This window comes from Corythoichthys intestinalis, chromosome 22, assembly GCF_030265065.1.
Source record: "Corythoichthys intestinalis isolate RoL2023-P3 chromosome 22, ASM3026506v1, whole genome shotgun sequence".
Taxonomy (NCBI): Eukaryota; Metazoa; Chordata; class Actinopteri; order Syngnathiformes; family Syngnathidae; genus Corythoichthys; species Corythoichthys intestinalis.
In genome coordinates this window covers 727138-752405 of record NC_080416.1, presented here as the reverse complement: position 1 = coordinate 752405, position 25268 = coordinate 727138, and the positions used below count along the sequence as shown (strand labels likewise).

The 25268-nt window shown below is 39.6% G+C and overlaps 2 protein-coding genes across 3 annotated transcripts; one reads left to right on the top strand and one right to left on the bottom strand.

The window, feature by feature from the left end:
- Positions 1 to 2234: 2234 nt before the first annotated feature.
- mrps18b (mitochondrial ribosomal protein S18B) lies at positions 2235 to 5994 on the top strand. The gene is made up of 7 exons (XM_057827923.1): positions 2235 to 2344; positions 2612 to 2768; positions 2843 to 2940; positions 3023 to 3091; positions 4337 to 4403; positions 4489 to 4548; positions 5697 to 5994. The coding sequence occupies exons 1-7, from the start codon at positions 2264 to 2266 to the stop codon at positions 5900 to 5902; spliced, it is 738 nt and encodes a 245-aa protein (XP_057683906.1). The 5' UTR covers positions 2235 to 2263; the 3' UTR covers positions 5903 to 5994.
- Positions 5964 to 25057, bottom strand: abcf1 (ATP-binding cassette, sub-family F (GCN20), member 1). 2 transcript variants are annotated; one of them, XM_057827921.1, is made up of 25 exons: positions 24866 to 25057; positions 21986 to 22032; positions 21823 to 21894; positions 21509 to 21635; positions 21404 to 21438; positions 21242 to 21331; positions 18907 to 18954; positions 18524 to 18598; positions 18359 to 18457; positions 14528 to 14650; positions 14355 to 14455; positions 14193 to 14278; positions 13978 to 14117; positions 13713 to 13861; positions 13565 to 13648; positions 11979 to 12103; positions 9658 to 9770; positions 9410 to 9584; positions 9256 to 9330; positions 7755 to 7825; positions 7648 to 7680; positions 7403 to 7571; positions 7247 to 7311; positions 6397 to 6469; positions 5964 to 6308 (listed from the first exon to the last, which is right to left on the bottom strand). In XM_057827921.1, the coding sequence occupies exons 1-25, from the start codon at positions 24924 to 24926 to the stop codon at positions 6142 to 6144; spliced, it is 2403 nt and encodes an 800-aa protein (XP_057683904.1). In that variant the 5' UTR covers positions 24927 to 25057; the 3' UTR covers positions 5964 to 6141. The 2 variants fall into 2 exon arrangements, with proteins under 2 accessions (XP_057683904.1, XP_057683905.1); XM_057827922.1 differs by lacking the exon at positions 18907 to 18954.
- Between the last annotated feature and the right edge of the window lie 211 nt (positions 25058 to 25268).

Below are 25268 nucleotides of genomic sequence, written 5' to 3'. Positions count from 1 at the left end.
ATTCATAGAGGACGCGTCTTTAAAAAAACAAAACTAATCTCTAAACAAAAGTTTAAAAATGAAAATGTTGGATTCTGGTATTTGTTAATTAAAAAAAAAATCTCCATAACGTTTCCCTAATATGCTGGTTTCAAGACTACCGTAGTACCAAAACACAATTCCAGCATGGATTGGGACGTAATTTTTGGTAAAAAATAATGAGTTGTGACTCGTAAATTTGAACAATCGCATTTGATTAGCGACTCAAAGGTCTGATAATCGTACATAATATTATAATTCCGAGTGAAGTAAAGTATAAAGTACGGGAATGGTTGAGGAAACAGTTGCAGTAAGTTAAAAATAGCTAACAATGAAAGTGCTGGGAATTTAACAGAGGTGGGTAGTAATGCGTTGCATTTACTTGTGCAACTTTTTGAGAAAAATGTATTTCTAAGAGTAGTTTTACGAAGCCATACTTTTTACTTATACTGAAGTAAATTTGTGAAGAAGAAACGTATTTCTAAGAGTAGTTTTACGAAGCCATACTTTTTACTTATACTGAAGTAAATTTGTGAAGAAGAAACGTTACTCTTAGTCCGCTACTTTGGACTACACTAGTCATTACATTTTTTCCTCTTTATTCTACGAATTAGATTTTACTGCTTTTTTTTCGCCAACAGTGGCGCTACCATATTCACCAATGAAATGTCGCAACAATAATCAAATGACTCCATTACACCAATCTGACTAGCTTGCTTCTCTGATCACGCCGGCCTATTCAATCACATGGCGTCTTTAAAGCACCGTAAAAAAAAAAAAAAAAAATTAAATATTTGACATAGAGCGCTGCCGTCAACATGACTCGAAAGCACGGATTTTAACCTCTCTCCCAGTTTTTATTTGGCACCGACTGACCACGGAAAACCTATATATCAGGGGTCCCCAAACTACAGCCCGCGAGCCGGCTATAGCCCGCCTCCACATTTGGTCCGGCCCCCTGAACAATACCAGAGAGCATTTAAAAAAAATTTTTCTCAATAGTGTTATATATTTCCTGGCCTTGTTCTGTGAAGAACATAGAGAGGGTTATTTGGTTATTATCTGTTTAATTAATAGTGTTATTATATTATATTATATTATTATTTTTATTTTATTTACTTTTGTTCCGTGAAGAATCCAGAAAGGGTTATTTGATTGTGACTTTCTGAAAAACAATATTTTTTTACATTTAGGCACTCCTGCAATCGTCACACTTTTTCTGTTACAAATTGACCCCGGCCCCTCATCAGAGAAGGGAAAAGTTATGTGGCCCTCACAGGAAAAAGTTTGGGGACCCCTACTATATATGATCCTTTTAGTTTCATAATAGGAAATGTTTTCTCCACTAAAGGGTACTCATGCTCTTTGGACGAATGATGCTTCATTTCTGTATTTTTCTCTTGTCGGAATTCAATGATTTTTTGGGGGGTATTTCTTTGGCTTAACGTGGTTATGCAGTAGGTTATGGTCTTCAAGGTATAATGATAACAGTTTATATAGATAACTGCGCTGAAAAAAATAGCATTGTTTGAAAAAAAAAATCAAACATTATAAGCATTTACTCACAACGTTACTCATTAGTTGAGTATTTTTTTCAGCAAATAAATCTTGACTTGTACTTGAGTATTTTTTTGATAACTACTTTTACTTGAGTAATATTATTTTGAAGTAATTTGAGTAAAAAGAAATTGGCTACTCCACCCACCTCTGTAAATTGATGATGATGTGCAATGAGAAACAAAGTTAAAATATCTAAAATAAAGCCTGATATAATAAGCACTCAAGAAACATTGTCCAATTTAATTTTTTTTTTCGTACCAGGGCTGATTACTTTATTAGGTAATTGTAAGTCGCCTGTAGTTCAGGGTTTAGCCAGTAGAGGTCATGCTCTCCCTTTCTCATAGCATTCAGCCTGAAGTAGCATAATAATAATAATAACAAACACTAAGTATGAAAACTTTAAGTGATAAAATATTAAACCAAATGTAAAAATATGAGAACGAAAATGGTAATACAGAGAAATGTTTAGGGTTTATGAAATAGGAAGGATTTTGAGAAAACAAGTCAAAAGGTAAAAGCATTAGAAATTTATTGGAATTTCTGATGTTATCAGACCAGATGAATAATTGAGCTTTTTAACCAATGCAGTAACCAAAACAGATCAGTAGTGGCAGTACCAATATATCAAAGTTCTCAAACCGTCTTAATAAGTGACGAAGAAGATACGTCATCGTCAGCGTGCAAAATGGCGGCCTCCGTACGAAGAGTCGTAAGGACAGTATTTCGCGTTTCCCCGTCAATTTTATATCCACTGCGACAATGTCAGGTAATGCTGTAAACATGCTCTTCACAATATTAGCTGTCTTTGTTTTTTGACAGTTAATCATAAAGTGCTTTAAGGTAAACGAGGTATATCAGTAATTACGGAGCTGATAATTGTAGTCACTATTTTGCGTGCTTGTTTCCCTCCGCATAATACATGTAATTAGGCTAATAAATGAAGTGAACTGTTTGCATTAGAATGTAAATTTAAACACCTCACGAAACGAAGGTGTTTGAAACAACACTTATTGGTCTTTTACAAATTTGACAGGGGGTATCATTAAGATTGTGCCCAGCTCTTCGGCCATTGGCACTTCCAAGCCAGTCTTTTTGCCAAGCAGTGACTCTCCAAGATGATTCTGCGACTCAGGCTGCCGAGGCGCTCTCTCGCTACAAAGACAGGCCGTGGGAATATCTGGAAAGTGAAGGTACGTTGCACATGCAAAGGTTTTGCACACGCACGCTTTAGTTGATTTACCTATAAATTAAAACTCTTTGGCAGAGTACATTGAGCGCTATGGAGCCAATCCAGTGTGGCTAGGCTACAGGAGGAACCACAAAGGAGGCATTCCGCCCCAGAAGACTCGCAAGACCTGCATCGTAAAGTGTTTTCGATGTCCTTCGTAAAGGTGTCCACGTACAGCCGAAATGTCTGTCTTTAAAAATGTCGTTTTTTTTGTAGAGAGGAGACAAGATATGTGGAAACCCATGTCCAATATGTCGAGATTCCAACATTATCATTCATCATCAGGTAAGTAGACATAATACCAGTGCTTAATTTGTAAATCATAAGGTGCTGGAACGCAAAGTACATATGACAGTGCAGGGATGACTAGACGGGCACAGGTCCCGGAACATACGCCGAAAATGGTGGTGAAAACAACACGCAAATGCCCACTTGCCACGCTGTGGGACGTACAAGCCTCCATTTCAGATAATATCCATGATATGAATGTTATCACAACAATTTACAATTACTTAGGCTATACTCTGCACAGTATGGGCAATTGCCGACATAGCCACAGGTGGGACAGTATACAGTCAGAAATTCATTTCTTTACAGGTCTAACTTACAAAACTTTAAAAAAAAAAAAAATCAGAGATTACAATAAATAACAAACTCGTTCATTTGCGAGTTTCATCGAACCCGTCTTCTCTGGCTCCAAAGTTCCCACCACCTTAAACATTGTGCAGCCCAAACCCGAATTTCCCATAAGGGTACTGGCCTGTTGCTGGTCCACCTGGCTGACTGCTGGCGCTGTAGCTGGCCCCCACTCCGGGTGGCGCTGAACCTGACCAGCTGCTGCCACGGTAGCAGCCTGCTGTCCATGAACCTGGCTCGCTGCCACAGCGCTAGCCTCCTGCTGCACCCGGTCCTGCCCATTAGCATGCTTTTCTGACTGCTTTTGAACAATCTTCCTTCTTTTTGAAAAAAGACAGTAAATGCAACTGCCTTTTTGGCATGTTGAAATACCGTTTGATCCTGGCTGCTTGCTCCCCAGATGCTGAAAATTTCCCAAGTTTTTAATTTTGTCAGGGGCGTGAGTTTTTGGTCCCAAGTTTTCAGTGCATCAACAAATCTGCGACTCTTCCAAATGACGAATTTTTAAAAACAACTTGCAGTTCTTGGGATTTGTTTTGTAAATGAATTTATGTATATTATTTTATACATTTCTAAAAAACGTTTTTATAATATTCTTATTTCCATACACGAGAGGTGCCGGATCTGCCCATATAAGTCCCAGAACACAGGGTGGCCAAATTCAAGAGGTGGCGGATCTTGTTCCGACAGGATCCGGCACAAATTAACCCCTGCTTAATACTTGTAATTGCAAATATATTGTACGGTCAACGATCAAGACTTCAACGTTTCCCGAACAAATTTGTGTTAGAATTTTAAGCTCCTAAATTTAGAGTTGACAGACACCAATCAATTGGACTTTAGACATGCCCGTGTGTTTCATTGCATTTACAGCCGATTGTTTTTTCCCTGCAGAATGTGAAGCTATTGCAACAATTTATCAGCCCCCATACTGGTATGGTGTATGACCCCACTCGAACTGGTAAGCCATAAGGTGTCATTCGTGCAGCTTTATGAAAGAGGATACCAGTTGAGTCACTGTTTGGATTTTTTTTTTTTTTCCATAGGTGTGTGTATGAAAAAGCAAAAGAAACTGAGTGAAGCAATCAACGCAGCACGAGATCATGGTACGTCAAATGTAATTTGGCATCAAACGGTGTCATTGTGACTTTACATAGTTGCGTTAACAAAGTGAGCCTGACTTGTCCTACTTCCGAAAGGAAAGTTAAATTTTTTAAGTGCCACAATGTTTTAAGTACTGAAGGAATCTGACCTTCCAGCCAGACCGCCGAAATCACGCCTGCTGAACCGCCAGACCCGCGCTGGCGCAGCTCCAACAACCAGGGCAGGTGGGATCCTGGCAATGCGGCCAGAAGTGCCAAACTCCGTGCGTTCACCTTAGTCTTAACCCTTTGTACTGACTCCATTTTGAAAGGTTTAAAGAAGGCTCACCGATGAAAAGTTGACAGTTTATTCAGGTCGACGGCAATCAAAACGGCAAGGCGAAACAAACACTCAGGCGGGGAGGCAAGCTCGTTCCAAGGTTACCATTTCAGAAGTCAAATAAAGGTTCCCGAGAAAAATGACAACGCTTAAACATCAGTCTTTTGAAGGCTCTCTCTGGGCAGGAAGAAGGGTGTGTTTGGGATTATAGTCTGTTTGTGGATTGGACAGGAGGATTCGGGAGTTACTGTTGTCCGGGCAACGAGGGTTGTGGATTTTGCCACCTCAGCATCAAAGGGTCTGTTGGAGTCTTGTCAGTCGTGTTATCCAGTGGATATTGGGCGTTCTCCGGTGCCCCTTGTGTTGGGACAGAACGTCCCGCCATTTGTTCTGGACTGTCCGGGAGAACTGATTGCAAGAGCTGGTGCATCAATCTTGCTCATGACGCACACTTTGGGCTTCCGTGACAAGGCGTCGTCATGTATCTTTTATTCCCTATATTCTGCTTGTTTTCCTTAAACTATGGTGTAAGTGCTATTTATTTTATATTGGGTGTGTTAGAGTAATACAGTAAATACGAGAAATACTATTCCCTGATTAATTATATTGTTAGAGTAATGCAAACAGACGGTGCCTACGAGAAAAGGTACCATTTCCCTCAGTACTTTTTTTTTTCAACAGAGCCACGGGTTGGTAATCTAATATATCTTCAACTTAAATACAAATTTATCAAAGAATGCAGAAAATTTTACGTGTGACTGTTAAATGGCAGTGGATTTTGCAAGGTTTCAAAGAATTTCAGCTCAAGGAAAATGCACTTTTGTCTTTTCAGGCTTCCTTCCCTCTCAGATTCCCCACGTGGACTTTACGGGCGAAGATTACTCCAATCGCCACGACGCCGTGGGTTTGACGCCGCCTGCTCCTTCTTTAGAATCTGGCGATAACTGGTATCATTGGTATGGAGAAATAACTCCTGATGAAAACGAAGTGGCAAAAGTCAGGAAGACTTATAAGGCTTATCTGAAGCCAGGTTTATAATGACGCCATTATTTTTACAACAGTTAAATTGGCATTGTATTATGGAGATAAATAAAACAAGTGGAAAAAGTGATTTATTTTGTTATCTTAACTGACATACCATGATTTGAAGCATTTTCTCAACTATATTTATAAGCACTGGATTGCAAGGTTTACACCATTATCTGGTCATGATGCGTGATAAGTCCAGAGGGATTATGAAGGCACCCCGGAGCGGAAAGCGTGGCACCGTGTTGCGATCACGGGTTAACCTTATTGACCACGGTCTCTCCGAGGGACTCCAGAACTTCCCGCTTGTAGTCGTCGAAGTCTCCGTCGATGTGATTGACCGAGCAATCCTCCACCACCCACAGCTGGCACTGAGTTTCGGTGATGAGACGGGCATCGTGACTCACTATGATCACAGCTGGACGGAACGACGACAACGCATGAAGATGTAGTTAGTTTTGCTTAAGTCGCTTTTCCGTAATATGAAAGTGAAGAATTCCACATACCGCCTTTATATTCATTGATGGCCTCCGATAATGCATCAATGGACTCAATATCCAGATTGTTAGTGGGTTCGTCCTGAAAGAGCAGATTGGTGAACACATTTTGGGTGGTAGCATGTAGTGCTGCAACGATTAATCGATTAACTTGAGTACTTCGATTAGAAATTGGCTTCGAATCAAATTTAGCTGTTTAGAGTGGTGTTGTAATGAGTTTATTGCCCTGGGTGGATACTCTGCCCTCTAGTGGCAACAGTGAATATGACAATCATTTAACATTGCTGCTTCCCGTTCAGACCTATGTTTGTGTTTGTGTTTGAGCTAATATCTTTAGTTAATAGATATGTTTAGCCATTTTTGGGTGGGAATGTGTTGTTTAAAGCATTGTAAAATGACGTTAGCGTTTTATAGCATTTAAGCTAGCGGACTTTTTCTATGCAAGTTAGCCAATTTTTGTTTTGTTGTACTTGGATCCTCATGTATCTTTTTTATGCCGTTTGAAGCTAAGCTCAGGTATTATATTTTCAAATGAAAGGGCAATTCTGCATAGTTTGAAGAAACACTGTACTGTCAATAGAGCATTAAATTCGAATACAATTTTGGCAAACCTTTGTTTTAAATCTCCTAAAATGTATTGTGCAACACATTAAATGTTCCTAATCTGATTACTTGGTTATTAGAACTAAGTAGTTGATAATCGACTACTAAAATAACCGATAGCTGCAGCCTTAGTAGAATGACAAGATTTCAAAAGGTGTCTCAGTTGCATGCATTGGTGTTACGCAGCCACTTGTGTGTGCGTCGAGTTCCGAAACCGCCTAATTTTGTCAAAAAGTCCAAAATGACGCGATCTTACCAAAATCAGTACGTCCGGCTGGCGGCAGGAGAGCTCCGCAAACACAACCCTAGCTTTTTGACCACCTATTGGAAAACAACAAATTATGCTCATATTATCAATATGAGACAAATTTAAGGGTTTATCTTTCAATGTAAAGAGCAAACAATGTCATACCGGACAGTTTGGAAATCTGAATAGTGTGCGCGTGGCTCTCCAAGCCAAACCGTCCCAGGCACTTCCTGCCATCTTGGTAGGGGAGGTTAAAGTTCCTCATCAAATACTCGGTGGGGTTCTCCTCCATATTTAACTGATCGGCGTACTGCTGGTTGAAGAAGCCAATTTTCTGTAGCGCACACACACACCAATACTGTTAAAACGCAAAACAAAGACCCGAAATGCTGTGTGTCCTCATGACTCACCAGGCGATGATTTTTCCTCATCTCACCCCTGGTCTGAAAAACACAAGTTCCACTCATTATTGACACTTCACTTATTATCTAATGAAACTTAAAATGGACATACTTACTGGATTTAGTTTCCCAATAAGCAGCAACAGCAATGTACTCTTTCCAACACCGTTTGGGCCAACTATACAAACTAGAGGGAAGGGAAAATAAATTGAGAAGTTAATGTCAAAATGCAATAAAGTGTGATCAAGCTTGCCACGTGACTTTTCAGTCTTGAAATACAGTACTTCAGTCATTAGAGAAGAAAGTTTATGAGCTCAACAACCCTAAATTTTTAACTAGAAACTGCAATTTGTGAAGAAATTAATCTTGGTTTTTGCTGTGAGGAGATACAGATCTTAGCCCCGCTCAGGTTGGTTTAGGGACATTTCGGGGACAAATTCAGGTCACTTCCTGTCAATTTGGGGACATTTCGGGGTCATATCCAGGTCATTTGGGGACGATTTGGGGTGGGGGGGGGCGTGTCCTGGTCATATCAGGTCATTTGGGGACATTTCCGGGACATGTCCAGGTCATTTGGGGACATTTTGGGGGGGCGTGTCCTGGTCATATCAGGTCATTTGGGGACATTTGGGGGGCGTGTCCTGGTCATATCAGGTCATTTGGGGACATGTCCAGGTCATTTGGGGACATTTCGGGGGCGTGTCCTGGTCATATCAGGTCATTTGGGGGGCGTGTCCTGGTCATATCAGGTCATTTGGGGACATTTCCGGGGGCGTGTCCTGGTCATATCAGGTCATTTCGGGGGGCGTGTCCTGGGCATATCAGGTCATTTGGGGACATCTGGGGGTTGTGTCCTAGTCATATAAGGTCATTTGGGGACATTTGGAGGACGTGTCCAGGTCATATTAGGTCATTTGGGGACATGTCCTATTGATATCTGGTCATTTCCTGTTTATTTGGGGCTTTTTTTTTTTTTTTGCCATCGAAAATGAATGTGAAATTTGGACGTCCATGGCCGTCAATGGAATCCAAGTACACTGGCATCAATAGAATCAACAAACATGGGCGTCAATGGTATAATGGGAAATTCTGACGTCCATGGCCGTCAATGGCATCGACTTACATATGCGTCAATGGAATGCAACTACATTGGCATCAACAGATTCGACATACGTGGCCGTCAATGGCATCAATGCAATGTAAATTCCATTGGAAGTGAATGGGAAATTTGAAATTTGCACCCCATTAAAAATGAATGGGAAAGTTTCTGGCAAATTTCCGGGCAACTGTAAATTTTGATGTCCAAATTATGTGATTTGGTCAAAAATTGTAGGACTAGATACATTTTGAAAATGTGTTCTTTTTTCCCCTAAAAAATCAGCGTTTACGAGCGAAGGGAAAAATTTTCGGGGTGGTTCGAAAAAAATCTCTGTGTCGATTGAAAATTCCGGTCGTTTCGATATTTGAACGTTGCCGATCGGTCAAATGGTTCGGGCTGTGCGGCGCGCCGAAGAAAGTGTCTATAGAAACCATTAGCGACAGTCTGAAAAAAGAACTATTTTTATATCTACGTGGAAAACACATCCCATCTGTAACATTTGACTTTTGCAATCTTACTTCTGGAATCCATGTCAATTCCAAAGTCCACATTCTTGAAGAGTGGCTTCTGACCCTCGTAGGAGAAATCCACACCTAGAAAAAACAGAAGCAAAAAGGCAAATGCAATACACTTGGTATACGATAAGAGCTGTACTAAGGCAGATTATCTCACTGTGCAGTCCCAGAATAGGCGGCGAAAGAGGTGGAGGGTTTGGAAAGGTGAACTTGACGGTGTACTCTTTGGGTCTCTTCAGCAGCTCTGTGCTTTCCTGGCTCTCCTCCTCCTGACCTCCTTTCTTCTTGCCTTTCTGTTGTTTCCTGGTCAGCGCTTCTTTAGTCTGCTTCTCCTGAGGAAATGCAGGCAACATTTCAGTTCCAGTTCACTGAGCCCAACCAAAAAGTTGTGTAACCCAAACTCACAGCCTGTTTGGTGGACTTGCCACCAGCTTTCAGGTCCCTTAGTTTCTTCTCCTGCTTGTCGTACTGTTTCTGGAGCTCTTTTTGTTTCTGGACGTACATTTTTTTGAAGGTCACTATGGGGAATGGAGTGGAGTCAATAAATCTAATTCAAGTGCAAATCTTCCAAATTGCTCCTTTAAAATAGATTACATTTTTTTCCACATACAATAAATGAGGTGACATTTCATATGAGATAGAGCACACAGGGGTCGACCATATGAATGGCCCGGACGTGGGGCCAGTAGAAATAATTTGTCGATTTAAAAAAAACAAAAAACAAAACTTAATTCCCAGTGGCTCCGTGTTTTGATAACGCTACGCTATACAGCCAACCGTTGCTCTCCGTGGTGTGTAAACACACCTCGTTCGCTCTAGCTTGAACACGAGCGACCCGTTTAATGCTGCTGATTGTCAGTATCTCAGTACCCATCTAACGTTATACTACAAGACGTCATGTTTCTAAAACCCCCAGCACCCAGCCAAGCACCGGGGGAAAAAAACACTCAAGAACGAGAAAGTCACTGGAGGAGTTGAAAGAAAGCTAAATCTTATTATAAATAAAGTTTCAGCCTTCGTGGCGAGACTGCTCAAATTGGCGCGGCTGCGAGGAGACAAAAGACGTGAGGTGTGCAGATCGAAGCCCACATATGCTTACAAGTTAGAGAAAAGTTAACGAGTATGAAACTTATGGTATGAACATAACGTGATAATACATCCGCGTAACTACGGAGAAACGGACTTCATAATGTATCGACGGCTCAGATCGGTCATGCACTGCGCCTCGCATTCAAGTAGGGGGCCGGCCACATCAAAAGGAGCTATTCACAAATGCACATACGCAGCAATCGAACTCTGGATTTCTGTTGAAAAAGTACGAAAGCTGTACCGCATATAAACAGGAAGGATTGTTTAAGGAGTGATTTGTTCGAGGATTCAAGGTAATGATATTTTTCTTACCATGCATGTATTTTGAATTGTTGTGAAAAAAAATCAATGGGAGAAATTAGCTGCTACTGCATTGGCATCATAGTTCACAATATTTACATAAAATAAATGCTAACTGCATGTTTTTTGTGTGTGCTTTGAACCAAGAATCGAGACTCTTTTACATCATATCTATGAAGAATTCGGGGATTTAAGCATTCATTCACAATAATTTTCACTGGAAAAGCTCTGTTTACATCAGGCGACAGCTAGCTACATTCACTGACAAAGTAGCATTGTACTTCAACATATTTACGTAAAATAAACGCTAGCTGCACATTTTTTTGCTTTTAACCAGGACTTGAGACATGTTTTATGTCCATATCTATAAAGAATTCAGGGATTTAAGCATTTATTCACAAGAATTTTCAACACAAAAGCTCTGTTTACATAAGGCGGCCGCTAGCTACATTCACTAACAGACTAGCATCGTACTTCGACATATTTACATAAAATAAACGCTAACTATGTTTTTTGTTGTTGTTGCTTTTAACCAAGAATCGAGACCGTTTCACGTCCATATCTATGAAAAATTCAAGGATTTAAGCAAAAAAAAAAAAAAAAAGGAAAAAAAAAATATTTGAAATATTTAATATGTTAAGGTTTTTAAGTATATATCGAGTAGAACATAATATTTAATCAGATAATGATTTAAATAAAAAAGTAGTATGTGAATGTAAAGTAGAATAAATTAAGGGGCATTCAGGGGCCCCTATGGTCCTGAGGCCCAGGACCACATACCCGGTTGCCCTCCCTGTCGACGGGCTTGCCCCTATTTATCGGCCCCGCGCCCCGTCAATACATTATGAAGTCTATGGGAGAAAATAATGACCGTCTAGCTTGAAAACTGTTTGCCATAATTGCCATTGACTTCTAAATTGTTGCCGTGACAACCGAGCCGACTTCCAGAGGGCCTAGGCACGAGGCTCTCCCTGGCCCACTTCCCCCAGGAGCTTCCAAGAATTTCATTGTGTGTGTGTGTGTGTTTCCAGAAGACATTAAAATCTGTGTAAGTGGTCAGTGCAGTTGATTTTGTAGGTTTATTCATGTACAGTATACTGGAGTGATTATGGAATTGGAATCGGATTATTTGCACCTTTTAATTAAATCTATTCTCAAAAAATGACATATTATTCAAGCAAGTTTTTTTTTTTCTTGATTATTGGGATCAATAACTGAGGCGTTGACCTGGTGACCTCAGTGGTTTTGATAGATCGGGCCAGTGAACTTTAAAAGCCACTGGCCCGGCCAGGCCAATTTTCCTTATTGTCTACCCCTGTAGAGTATGAAATACTTACAGTAGTTCCCTCTGTAATAGTACAGTTTCTGGTTGTCTAAATGCATGATGTCAGTACACACGTCATCCAGGAAACTTTGGTCGTGGGAAACTATGAGCAGTGTCTTCTTCCAGCCTTGAAGGTAACTGAAACAGGTCAAAGATAAAAGTCATGAGATGTATGGAGAGATATTTTTAACAGTCAATGAGTAGCTTTGAACAAAAAATACTTGGCAAAAGTCATCGAAAATTTTCTCATGATCGTGGAATTAAAATTAAATCATTTCATTAATTGAAGGAGACAGTGTTTACAAGAAAAAGTACTAAGTGTTTGCATTACTCTAACACACTTAATATAATCAATCAGGGAACATGATCTTTTCTCGTATTTACCAATCGACTATTTGTATTACTCTAACACACTTAATATCTCGCATTTACTGTTTGACTGTTTGTCTTACTGTAACACACCCAATGCAAAATAAATAGCACTTATACCATAGTTTAAGGAAAACAAGCAGAATATAGGGCATAGGAGATACATGACCCCTTCTTATATCGGAAGCACAACATGTGCGGCATGCAACTGACTGAGCAAGATTGACGCTGACATCTACAAGCCCACGTCTGCACTCCCAACTCTTGCAATCAGTTCTCCCAGACAGTCCAGAACAAATGGCGGGACGTCCAGTCCCAAACACAAGGAACAACGGAGAACGCCCGATATCCAACATATAACACGACTGATAAGACTCCAAAAGCCCCTTTGCCGCTGAGGTGGCAAAATCCACAACCCTCGTTGCCCTGACAACAGTAACTCCCGAATCCTCCTGTCTAATCCACAAACAGACAATAATCCTAAACAACGCCCAAACACATCCTTCTACCTGCTCACGGCCCGCCCTGCGAGATCCTTCAAAAGACTGAATGTTTAACTAAGCATTGTCATTTTTTCTCGGGAACCTTTTGTTGACTTGTGATATGGTGACCCTGAATCCTCGCCTCGGTCCGTCTGTGCTGTATGATCGCTGTTGACCTTAAAAAATTGACTTGTGCTTCAAAGCCTTTTTCCAGCTTTCAAAATGGAGCCAGTACAAGCAGTTAAGACTAAGATGAACGCTGAGTTTGGCCTTTTGGCCGGGTTGTCGGGGTTTAGCTTTGGGGTCGCGCCAGCACGGGTCTGGCGGTTTGGCTGGCGGGATTCCGGCAATCTGGCTAGAAGGTCAGATTCCTTCACAATCCTGAACTATTTTGTAAAATTCTGCTAAAATGACCCAACTATGAACATTTAAAATTGAAACCCATTTAGGACGTTCCTTTGTGCAAGCTATAATGTGCTACTTTGAACAGCAATATAAATCAACATATATATCAATATATTTATAATGAAGCGCCTTTAGTCACTAACACAATCATATTTGTGTATTTTCTTGTCCAACTTGTTGCAGTTATTAAAAAAAAAAAAAAAAAGCCAAGTTCACTAGCAATAGAATTTGCCATGCTTACTATGGAGTCTGAAATAACATTACATGACATTTTCAGTATAACATTTTAAAAGCCAATACTTTATAGCAAGCTTTGAGAGATGGGAAATTTCTGTTTACATACTTGTTAAGCCAGATGACAGCGTTCAGGTCTAGATGGTTGGTGGGTTCATCAAGCATCAGTAAGGTGGGTTCCATGAACAGAGCTCTGCGGATGTGTTAGAGATCAATGAGCAGAAACTCGATGGACCCTCAAACATTTTCAAATCTACCTGGCAAGGGAGACTCTCATTCTCCAGCCTCCCGAGAACCTTCTGGTGGCTCTGTTCTGCATCTCGGGGGTAAATGACAAACCGGCTAAAATTCTTCTCGCCTTGGCCTCAGCCGCTGCGGCTCCGATCACCCTCAGCTCCTCATAAACCTGATAGGAGGAAACAATCAAATCGGTCAAAAACTCAAACTAAAATGCATTCGGTGGCCATCGCATACAAATCGGGCGTGGACAACCAGATTGAATTGCCTATATAAGTGAAAGACCTTATCTAGTCTTTCTGCCACACTGTCCTCTCCCTTCTCCAGGCGGGCCTGAAGCTGCTTCTCCTCTTGCAGCAGCTTCAGGCGGCGGGTATCAGCCTTCAGCACAGCCTGTACCGCCGGCGTGTCGTCGGCCACCACCTCTGTTTGCACGCACGAGGGCACGTGTGAGCGGGACAAAAGCGCACTGCCAAGATGATGGAAGAGAATGTTCTTACCTTGCTCACAAAGTAGCACGTCGATGTTGGGGGGAATGCTAAGAGCTCTGTTAGCTATATGTTTCAATAATGTGGTCTTCCCTTTCCTAGAGAAAATCATTAGAAGGGTTATTACAGCTTTTTTAGGTCCACAGATTCTGAAGTGACAGGAAAAATATTTACCCATTTGGTCCCACCAAACCGTATCTTCTACCCGCCACTATTAAGAGGTCCGCATTGACAAAAAGCTCTTTGCCATGAGCAGAAATGCTGAACCTTTCCAGCTACGTGACACAGAACAGGACTTTGTGTGAGCTCATTTCAGTGCTTCCAGCATTCATAAAGTAGAGGTTAACCTTGATATCAGAAGCGTTCTCCAGCATGGCCTGTCTGGAGGACATTTCAGCTTGGGAAATGGAGAAATCTCCTTCCAGGGCGTTTTGAGCACGGAGGCTCGCCACCTGACGCTCGTACTCCATCTACAAACAGATGTGTACGCAGACCCATGAAAATGTAACAATCAGAGGTTGTTGGTAGGGCTCTCAAAATTATTGCGTTAACGGGCGGTAATTATTTTTTTTAAAATTAAACGCACATGCTCCGCTCAAAGATTAAAATGACAGTACAATGTAATGTCTGCTTGTTACTTGTTTTTTTTGGTGTTTGGCGCCCTCTGCTGGCGCTTGGGTCCAACTGATTTTATGGGTTAGTACTAGAGCTGGGAATCTTTGGGCACCTAACGATTCGATTACGATTCAGAGGCTCCGATTCGATTATAAAACGATTATTGATGCACCCCCTCCTTTTTTTTTATTTTTATGTTTTGTACATTAGTTCCAAAATTGTTCAAAAATACTCTCAGGCTAAACCAAACTACTATTTCAGTTTCAAGTTAACATATAGCAGTAAACAAATATACAAAAATAACAGTAAATAAAAAACTCAAGTCCCTAACCCATTCTGTATCAGCAGCTTTAAACTACATTCAATTAATTTAATCTTGTGAATCAACCGTAAAGTTGTTAAAATTGCTCCAGTTATTCCATAATTTCCCTTTTGTCTACTTTCGACATGTGAAAGTTTTAAAACTATTTTAAAGGTAGATTCAAGTCAATATTTTACTGATTTAGGAGTATTTTAGATAAAAAGTTAATTAGGTTTGCTTGGAAGGTTCGCTACAACAGCCTTGCAGGGAAGTGTACTGCTTTAAGATGGCGGCCGTTTACTAACGCCCGCATCTAGCTTTTTGTAGGTGTGCTGCTAACGCTACCGAATCTATATTGCATCTAGTCCTATATAAATGATAACATTATGTGGATGTACTTAGTAGCAGCTTTTTGGCAGCAGTCAGGTATGTTGTTGTGTTTTTTTATCTCGTGGCATGAGTTGAGCGAGAGCCGCGAGTTGAGCATTGGCGTTACCCGAGGGGCCGGGTAATGAGAAGCATGATGTTTAGCTACTCTCGCTCCGTTCCTCATTGACCGCGCGGCGCGCTGAGTGTGTTGTACTTCCGCTTTACTTGGCATATTTCAGTAATCGGAATTTGGATGTTTGTGAATCGTTCTCGAATCTTCCACGGCCGAATCGCGAATAATCCAAGAATCGGAAATTTTGCACACCTCTAGTTAGTACCATGAGTGAGCATTGTGTAATTATTGACATCAACTATGGTGAGCTACTTGTTTATTTTTTGATTGAAAATTTTACAAATTTTAACAAAACGAAAACAATAAGAGGGAGTTTTAATATAAAATTTCTATAACTCGTACTAACATTTATCTTTTAAGAACTTTTAAGAGTCTTTCAATCCATGGATCGCTTTAAGAGAATGTTAATAATGTTAATGCCATCTTGTTGATTTATTGTTAGAATAAACAAATACAGTACTTATGTGCCGTATGTTGAATGTATATTTCCGTCTTGTGTCTTCTCTTTCCATTCCAACAATAGCTTACAGAAAAATATGGCATATTTTATACATGGTTTGAATTGCGATTAATTACAATTAATTCATTTTCAAGCTGTAATTCACTCGATTAAAAATTTTAATCGTTTGACAGCTCTAGTTGTTAGCACTAGTAACACATTACTTTTATTTTACTAAGTATATTTTTGCACTCAAGTCCGAGTCACCTGATTAGAATCTGCCGATACAGAGTCCCAATCGAGTAAAGGAAAACATTTTTTTAAAAAATTTGAACTAAAGTTATAAACATGTTACAGTACTAGATAGGGGTGTGACAAAATATCAAAATGGTTATATATCGTGATACTTTGTATTCCAAAAGGTTATCGATATGCTCCTGCCAAGAATCGAGATATCGTTTTAAAAAGGTGTCAATGTTTACTGAGGGAATTTCTTCAGGCAATCATCTTTGTAAATCTCACTGGAACAGCACCAAACAAAAGTTCCAGCATCATCACCTTGTCCAATGCAGATTCTTGACTCTTGATACCTTGTCCATTGCAGATTCTTGACAAGGTGATGATGCTGGAACTTTTGTTTGGTGCTGTTCCAGTGAGACCTTAACTGGCCCAAAATGACCTAATTGCCTGGCATTGACTGCCACTGACAGCCATAGACCTTCAATCCGTTTGAAGTGGGAGGGATGGCAGCGAATGGTTGCCACCCTCCCAGTTCAAATGATTGGACGTCTACTAGTGATAACCTCATTCCAATTCACACTAGAAGCTTGTTTTTCTGTTAGTTTTTGGGAGAATATCCTAGAATGATTTCCTGACCAATGTATCGATAATCGTTGTATCGCCATATCGTCAGATCATCGTTATCGTGAGCTTCGTATCGCAAATCGTATCGTATCGTGAGGTACCAAGAGGTTCCCACTCCTAGTAAAAGAGGTGGGAATCTTGGGGCACCTAACAATTCGATTACGATTCAGAGGCTACGATTCAATTATAAATTGGTTATAGATGCACCCCACCCCCAGGCTAGTACCGTATTTTTGGACTATAAGTCGCACCAGCCAAAAAATGCGCAATGAAAAGGGGGGAAAAAAAACATATGGTGGAAAACACAGGGAAGTTTCTGCTTTTGCACCAATATTTAAAAGAAACTGCTGTATTTTAAGCCAAAAGAACTTTTGTGTTTGACAGAACAATATGTCTACATGCTGCCATAGCAGATTCATGGCACATAAACCCCTTAAATTATTTTTAATTTGTCCATTTTTATCCTTGAGACCCCCGTTTACAGACGTCGCGCAACCGCTTTTGTTTCAACCCAGCCATGAAAAGACAGTAATTTTATTTATTATTTGAAATGTCATTTTTAGCTTAGAATCATTAATCACTGTCTAATATTTAGTTTAAAAAAAGAGGACAAAAAAATTCACTCGCATATTTTAAACTTTTAAACAAATGACGTCACAATGAAAAAAATGGCGTCTGTAAAAAAGTCAATGATATCTACCTCATAACTATCGCTTAATTGTATTTTTTCGTTACTGTTGCATTTTCCCCAATATTTTAGATGATAAATAATTGATCCAAACAATGAAAAAACTGAAAAAGAAACGTTTAAAAAGGTAAATATTTGAAAAAGAAAATCTCGAGCATTCCTTGATGTCTGCGATTTTTGCCTTGCGACCCTTGTTATATTACCGCATTTCACCCATAAAATCCCCAAAAAGTCCGGCTATGGCCATTCACAGCTGTGTCTTGACACTCGGTGATACATGCTACACAGAGTTTTTGGATCGCAACAAGGTAAGTACGCGATAACATCTCGTTAAAATCAATGTGTCTTTAATTATGCTCTCACCTCGAGTTATGGTTCAATTTTTTTTTTTTTTTTTTTTTTTAAATGCCCTCCTGTTCAAAAATTTTCTTCCCCCAGAAAATTGAGATTTTAAGCTTTCCAATGATGAGAGTCATTGACTTCAAGTCACCTGAGTGTTTTCCGCCATATATATGTATTTTTTAATTTTTTTTTTAGAAAACTGTAAACTTAGTTAGTCCAGAGCCCTAAGTATTTTATGCTATAGTATACACACAGTAGTTGATACTAAATTGTGGTTTTTATCCCCAGAAAAAGACTCGAGCCACTGTATGCACTGCTAATGCCACAACATTGTCACAGGCACCTCACCAAGTAATATGTTCTTAGACGTGTCTTAATCTGGGCGCTACTGCATATGCAATATTTCACTGCATGTTCAGTAATGTACCAATTTTTTCTTCTTCTTTTTTTCCTTCTTGCTGAGGTTAGAAAAGGGGTCATCGTCTTGTTGCTCCTTGGCCTGCTCTGCGATGACATCCTCCGCACTCTGCTTGGACATTGCCAAATGTTAAAACAAAGAATCGGCCCAAAACAATTTTGAACCAATACAAACCATCATCATATCATTGCCGTCACTTTTGTCCCCTTCGTCTTCATCGTCGTCCTGCGATGGCTCAGGTTTCTTGCTCTGCATGGACATTTTCAAACATTACAGGAAAAAAATAATAATGCAACAAAAAAAGCGTGCAGGGATTTTAAAGCACATTTAATTTGTCTTTTGTATTCTCATCATTATATTCTGGTGAGTAAAGGAATAAAAATAAAATAACGGTTAAAAGTAGATTGCTAAAAAAAGCAAAAGCACGCAACAGGCGGTAGCTGTGCACACAAGACAGAAAAACACATGCTGTTGAGTATACAGTATTAAATGAAAAAGTTGAAAAGTGAGAGTTGAACTGAGGAAAGACCGAAAGAGAGCACCGATAGAACACCCACCTTCACCTGAGGTTTAGCTTTATCTTTTTTCTTGCCGTTCTCAGCCTCCTGTACGCAACATGCATAAACTGTAGCGTTATGATCAGAAAAGGAAAGTCAAGTCGCTTTAAATTAAATATTGGGAAATTGTTTTTTCAAAGAAAAAAAAAACAGCTTCAATATTTATAGTCATGTCCAATTTATTTTAACAAGGAAGGTCGGCACTGAGTGATCATGTTTCACTGCCGCTAATGCCGATAGATCGCTGTCAAGTCTCCCAGTCAGAATGGATTGGACGTGTATCCCCGTCAATGACTCAATACTTCATAATAAAGAAATAATCGATCTTTTTCAGCGGATTACGATCTTCTATGACGTGATCGGGGCCGATTTACGAGCACGTGCTCGGATCAGGGACATTCCTACTCTCTGTATCTACTGTACAGTGCTGGCCAAAAGTATTGAAATGCTGTGGTATTAATATCTTCATTTATTTTGCTTGCAATGAAAAAACACAAAAGAAAAATAAATGAAATCATTATCATTTTACACAAAACTCCCAAAATAGGCCGGACATAAGTATTGGCACCCTTTGAAAAATCATGTGATGCGTCTCTAATTTGTGTCATCAACAGCACCTGTTACTTACCTGTGGCACATAACAGGTGGTGGCAATCACTAAATCACACTTGCACCCAGTTAAAATGGATTAAAGTCGACTCAACTTTTGGCCTGTGTCCTTGTGTGTACCACATTGAGCATGGAGAAAAGAAAGAAGACCAAAGAGCTGTTTGAGGACTTGAGAAGCAATATTGTGAGGAAGCATGGGCAATCTCAAGTCCATCTCCAAAGACCGAAATGTTCCTGTGTCTACCTATCATTTTACACAAAACTCCAAAAATGGGCCGGACAAAAGCATTGGCACCCACAGCCTAATACTTGGTAGTACAACCTTTAGACAAAATAACTGCGAACAACCGCGTCTGATATCCATTAGTGAGTTTCTTACACTGCTCTGCTGGAATTTTTGACTTTTTCTTTGGCCAATTGCTCCAGGTCTCTGAGATTTGAAGGGTGCTATTTTCAGATCTCGCCACAGGTGTACTATGGGATTCAGGTCTGGACTCACTTTAGAAGTCTCCAGTGCTTTTTCTCAAACCATTTCTAGAGCTTCTTGAAGTGTGTTTTGGGTCATTGTCCAGCTGGAAGACCCATGACCGCTGAGGGAGACCCAGCTTTCTACATTATGCTGCAAAATTTGTTGGTTGTCTTCAGACTTCATGCCATGCACACGGTCAAGCAGTCCAGTGCCAGAGGTAGCAAAGCAAGCCCAAAACATCAGGGAACCTTGTTTGACAGTGGGGACTGTGTTCTTTTCTTTGAACGCCTCGTTTTTTTCCCTGTAAACTCTATGTTGATGCCTTTTCCCAAAAAGCTCTACTTTTGTCTCATCTGACAAGAGAACATTCTTCCAAAATGTTTTTAAGCTCTCTCAGGTAAGTTTTGGCAAACTCCAGCCAGGCTTTTTTATGTCAGAAGTGGGGTCTTCCTGGGTATCCTACCATGGAGTCCCTTTTCATTCAGACGCCGATGGATAGTACGGGTTGACACTGGTGTACCCTCAGACTGCGGGAGAGCTTGAGCTTGTTTGGATATTAGACGAGGTTCTTTATCCACCATCCGCACAATCTTTCGTTGAAATCTCTCAGCAATTCCGTCCACATCTAGGGAGGTTAGCCATAGTGCCGTGGGCTTTACACTTATTGGTGACACTGCGCACGGTAGACACAGGAACATTCAGGTCTTTGGAGATGGACTTGAGATTGCCCATGCTTCCTCACAATATTGCTTCTCAAACAGTTCTTTGGTCTTCTTTCTTTTCTCCATGCTCAATGTGATACACACAGGGACATGGGACAAAGGTTGAGTCAACTTTAATCCATTTTAACTGGCTGCAAGTGTGATTTAGTTATTGCCACCACCTGTTATGTGCCACAGGTAGGTAACAGGTGCTGTTAATGACACAAATTAGAGACGCATCACATGATTTTTCAAAGGGTGCCAATACTTATGTCCGGCCTATTTTTGGAGTTTTGTGTAAATGTAAAATGATAATGATTTCATTTATTTTTCATTCTCTTTTGTGTTTTTTCATTGCAAGCAAAATAAATGACGATATTACTACCAAAGCATTTGTATTTGCAATCATTTTCTGGGAGAAATTGAGCATTATCGAACAGAATTACAGGGGTGCCAATACTTTTGGCCAGCACTGTATGTAGACAGCGCTAAATTTTCATGTTATGCACTTGACTATTTCCATCAGACAAACAAACCAAATTCACTTCATTTGTACCTTTTTTTCTCGTTCGTCTTCCTCATCCAAGTTGGAGTTGTCGTCCTCATCGCTCATTCCCTGGCTGAGAGCTGCAAAAATGTTTCCCCCCTGAAGGACATCATAAATCCTTGACGCCACCAGAATAAGAAGAATGACTGACGCGAATAGACGATAGCAAACCTTGGCCTTCTTGTTTCCTTTCTTGGGAGCAGTAACTGTCAGCAGGAAAAGGAAGCTTTAATAACGGTGATGAAACAACAACACTATGGCGCGCAGTCTCCGTACCGGCCTCGTCTTCCTCGTCGCTAGCTTGTACGGAGAGCGTTTTTAACTTCAGCATGACATCTTCGTCGCTCTCATTGCCCGCATCTCCGGCCTTTCCTTTCCGCCGATCCTTCTTCTTTTTATGAGGCTGAAAAGATGTCATCCAACACTGAATACAGCTGTTAAAATTAGAAGACCTAAACACATAGCAGTTTGAAATGGCAAGACGAATAAGTATTTCATCTAAAAGACTAGCACGAAAATTAAAAGGGCGGAGAAAAACAACACTGCAAGTTAAAATATAGGCATCCGGATTTAGGGCAAGGAGTGACTACCTGCTTAGCATCCTTTGCCGGAACTTCATCTTCCTTTTCGGGTACTTCTTCTGTCTGGAGTTCCTCAAAAAACTGTAGTGAAACAAGTCACAGCAAATCAATTCAATCGAAGATAAATTGAGCCGTAAATGGGAAGAATGGACACCGTGAGGAGAGTACTCACACTCTTTTTCCCCTTCTTATCTTTCTTTCCCTTTTTCACGGCTTTTTCTGTGGAGTGGAGGAAGCGTATTGGATCTCAAAATGTCAAAATATTTCACAAATACTTGTTAAATGTTACGATACAGCTCAATCATTTTACAGACATTTGAATCGTCTCCTTTCAGACAAAGATTAAACAGGTGCTTTTCAAATGAGCACAGTGGATAGGTTTTCACTGTTTTTCAGTAGCTACATGCAGAAAATAATTGAACTCCAAATAAGAAAAATCAGATTGGAAGTAAAAAAAAAAAAAAAAAACTAAAAAGGAAAGTACAAATGCAACATCACATTAATTACAATTACACTCAGTGTTCATCGCATAATCACATTATGTACCGACTATTTATCTTCAGTCAGATTAGATATAATTGATTGCCCTAAATTATATTGTAGGTCACTGAATTGTTATTGTTACGTTCAACAAAACCGCTTGCAATGACATTGAGATCCACCAGGCGTGCCACAATATCAACAATGGCGTACCACACGCATGCTATTTTTAGACCTTGACGTCGAATCGTAAAGCGGAAGTAAAGCCGAAGTGGGACATTATAGACCCGCCCTCGCATAGAAACAACATAAATTGTGCTACTTTTCTCCGGTAATCTTTCAAAAACGAACATGCCGATCACGCATTGCTTTTTTTGGAACTTGTAGAAACGACTCTAGACATTACGACTCATGAGGGATGTTTTCTTCATACGTTTCCGGAAACTAAAAACTCGGGCGGAAAAAAATATGAAGACCGAATCAACTTGCGCGGACTTTAACACCAGCTCGGTGAATCCATTCACATTTCATATGCAGTAAGCATTTTGTTGGGTTGGCATGGTTTTTCAGAGGACAAAGAGGTAAGCCATTTTTATATTTTTAATAGGGGTGTCAAACGATTAAAATTTTTTAATCGAGTTAATTACAGCTTGAAAATTAATCGTAATTAATCGCAATTCAAACCATCTATAAAATATGCCATATTTTTCTGTAAATTATTGTAGGAATGGAAAGATGAGACACAAGATGGATATATACATTCAACACACGGTACATAAGTACTGTATTTGTTTATTCTAATCAACAAGATGGCATTAACATTATTAACATTCTGTTAAAGCGATCCATGGATAGAAAGACTTGTAGTTCTTAAAAGATAAATAATAGTACAAGTTATAAAATTTTATATTAAAACCCCTCTTAATGTTTTCGTTTTAATAAAATTTGTAAAATTTTCAATCAAAAAATAAACTAGTAGCCCGCCATTGTTGATGTCAATAGTTACTTACACAATGCTCATGGGTGCTGAAGCCTATAAAATCAGTCGCACCCAAGCGCCAGCAGAGGGCGACAAAACTCCAAAAAAGACAATTAACAAGATGACATTTCACTGTTCTGTCATTTTAATCTGTTTGAGCGGGGCATGTGCGTTAATTGCGTCAAATATTTTAACGTGATTAATTTAAAAAATTAATTACCGCTTGTTAACACGATAATTTTGACAGCTCTAACTTTTAACTTATTTTTTTAGCGTAACGTTGTGCCGTACTGCTTCTGTCTGACAATGAATGACCTTGAAAGAATTACAATGGTATCTGACTGCCACTGTTACCGTTTTTGTTATATATATATAGGAAGTGTAAATAAAAATAAATTATAGAATTAAGATTTGTTATCAATGAAAAAATTTAAAGTGTTCGTTGGCTGTCACTGAGTAACATTTGCGATCGCTACACAAAACTAACTAAATTACCACCAAGAACGGTCAGAGACATAGGACAACCAGAGGATATATTAAAAAGACAGGGCTGATGGTAAAGGATAGCTTGTTGAAACAGGAGAATGCCATTGTCAGTCGCGTCGATAAAAAAGCTAAGGCTACGCTTAGGTCGGCTTGTTTTTTTTCGTCTTTTTTAGCCTTCGACACTCAAGCCATCTCTTTAACTGAACATTTTTATGTTCTTCCACATCTTTGTCAGTGAATTTGTTGCCGGGCACATCATTTTCGGAGAGAATTGGTAGGTTTAGCTCCGTAAACATCTCCTTCGTACACGATTTCCATTCATTTCCTATTAAGGACAAACGGTGGCTCGTCCCTACTTAGCAACAGTAGCTAATGTAATGAATATTAATGAGCGGAAGTGACGTGTTGCTTGCGGTACGCCATTCAACATATGCGTCAGCATATTTAACACAACGCTCCATGCCTGGACATTTGATGACCTAAACGCTTTTGAACTTTTCTTAAGGGCTATTAAAGAAACACTGAAATGAGTGCGTTAACCAGTGAAACTGCAAATGCAACTGTCATTGCACATGCTTACAACTGTATTGCATCACTTCCATGACTCGACAGACGCGTCACTGCTAACAATAGTTTTGTTTAGCTCGTTTTCCTAGTACCATATGGAATGACATTCTGTTCTAATTTGAAACCATAATTATTTTATTGGCTCCAAGAGGGTCACACTCTATTACATCTATTCCTAAGTAAATTTATCACAATAGCTTTATGCTACATCAGATTTCACACCCACCGAACAGAATTATTTTGTTGTGTAAGTAAACAGTTAAAATACTATACTATTTTTTTTAGGCTTTCGTAATTTCACTATGCACAAAAACTTCAAAAGCAACATTCAAATGCTTTATTTTACATTTCCCTAATGATGCTGGTTTGGTCACGTTCAAGCCAAATAGCCCAAGCGAATTATAATCGTCATACGATGACGATAATATCACTAGCAAGTAAATATTGTACTCTTGTTTTTGATTGATAGTTTGAGCTACGGGCGCCGGCTGCTAGCTTGGCTACTTACTACTTAGCCACCCTAATAAGCATTTTTCTAACCTGTTGTTGGGGTATCGTCATCGCCCACCCACTCTGCTTCTTCTTTCGCTTTTTTAGGCATTTTGTTTCGTTTTCACAAAGTTTTATAAAGTGTCGTGGCCAAAAACCGGTTTAAGAATCTCAAATGTCATGCGGCCTGGCGGCGTGAAGATTCTTCTTCTACGTTTTCTGCTTCTTTCTTCTTCGGTGGTATTTACTGTGGTTAGAAAACCAGTTTGATGGTGCTTGGTGGTCGCTTCCAGTGTAATTTGAGTACTCGGAGATCAACCATGAAATCATGTTAAAATTTTTTTTATTTATTTATTTTTTTATTATTATTAATATTATTATTATTATTTATTTGTTTAAATTTTATTATTTATTTATTTATTTATTTATTTATTTTTATTTTTTTAAATTTATT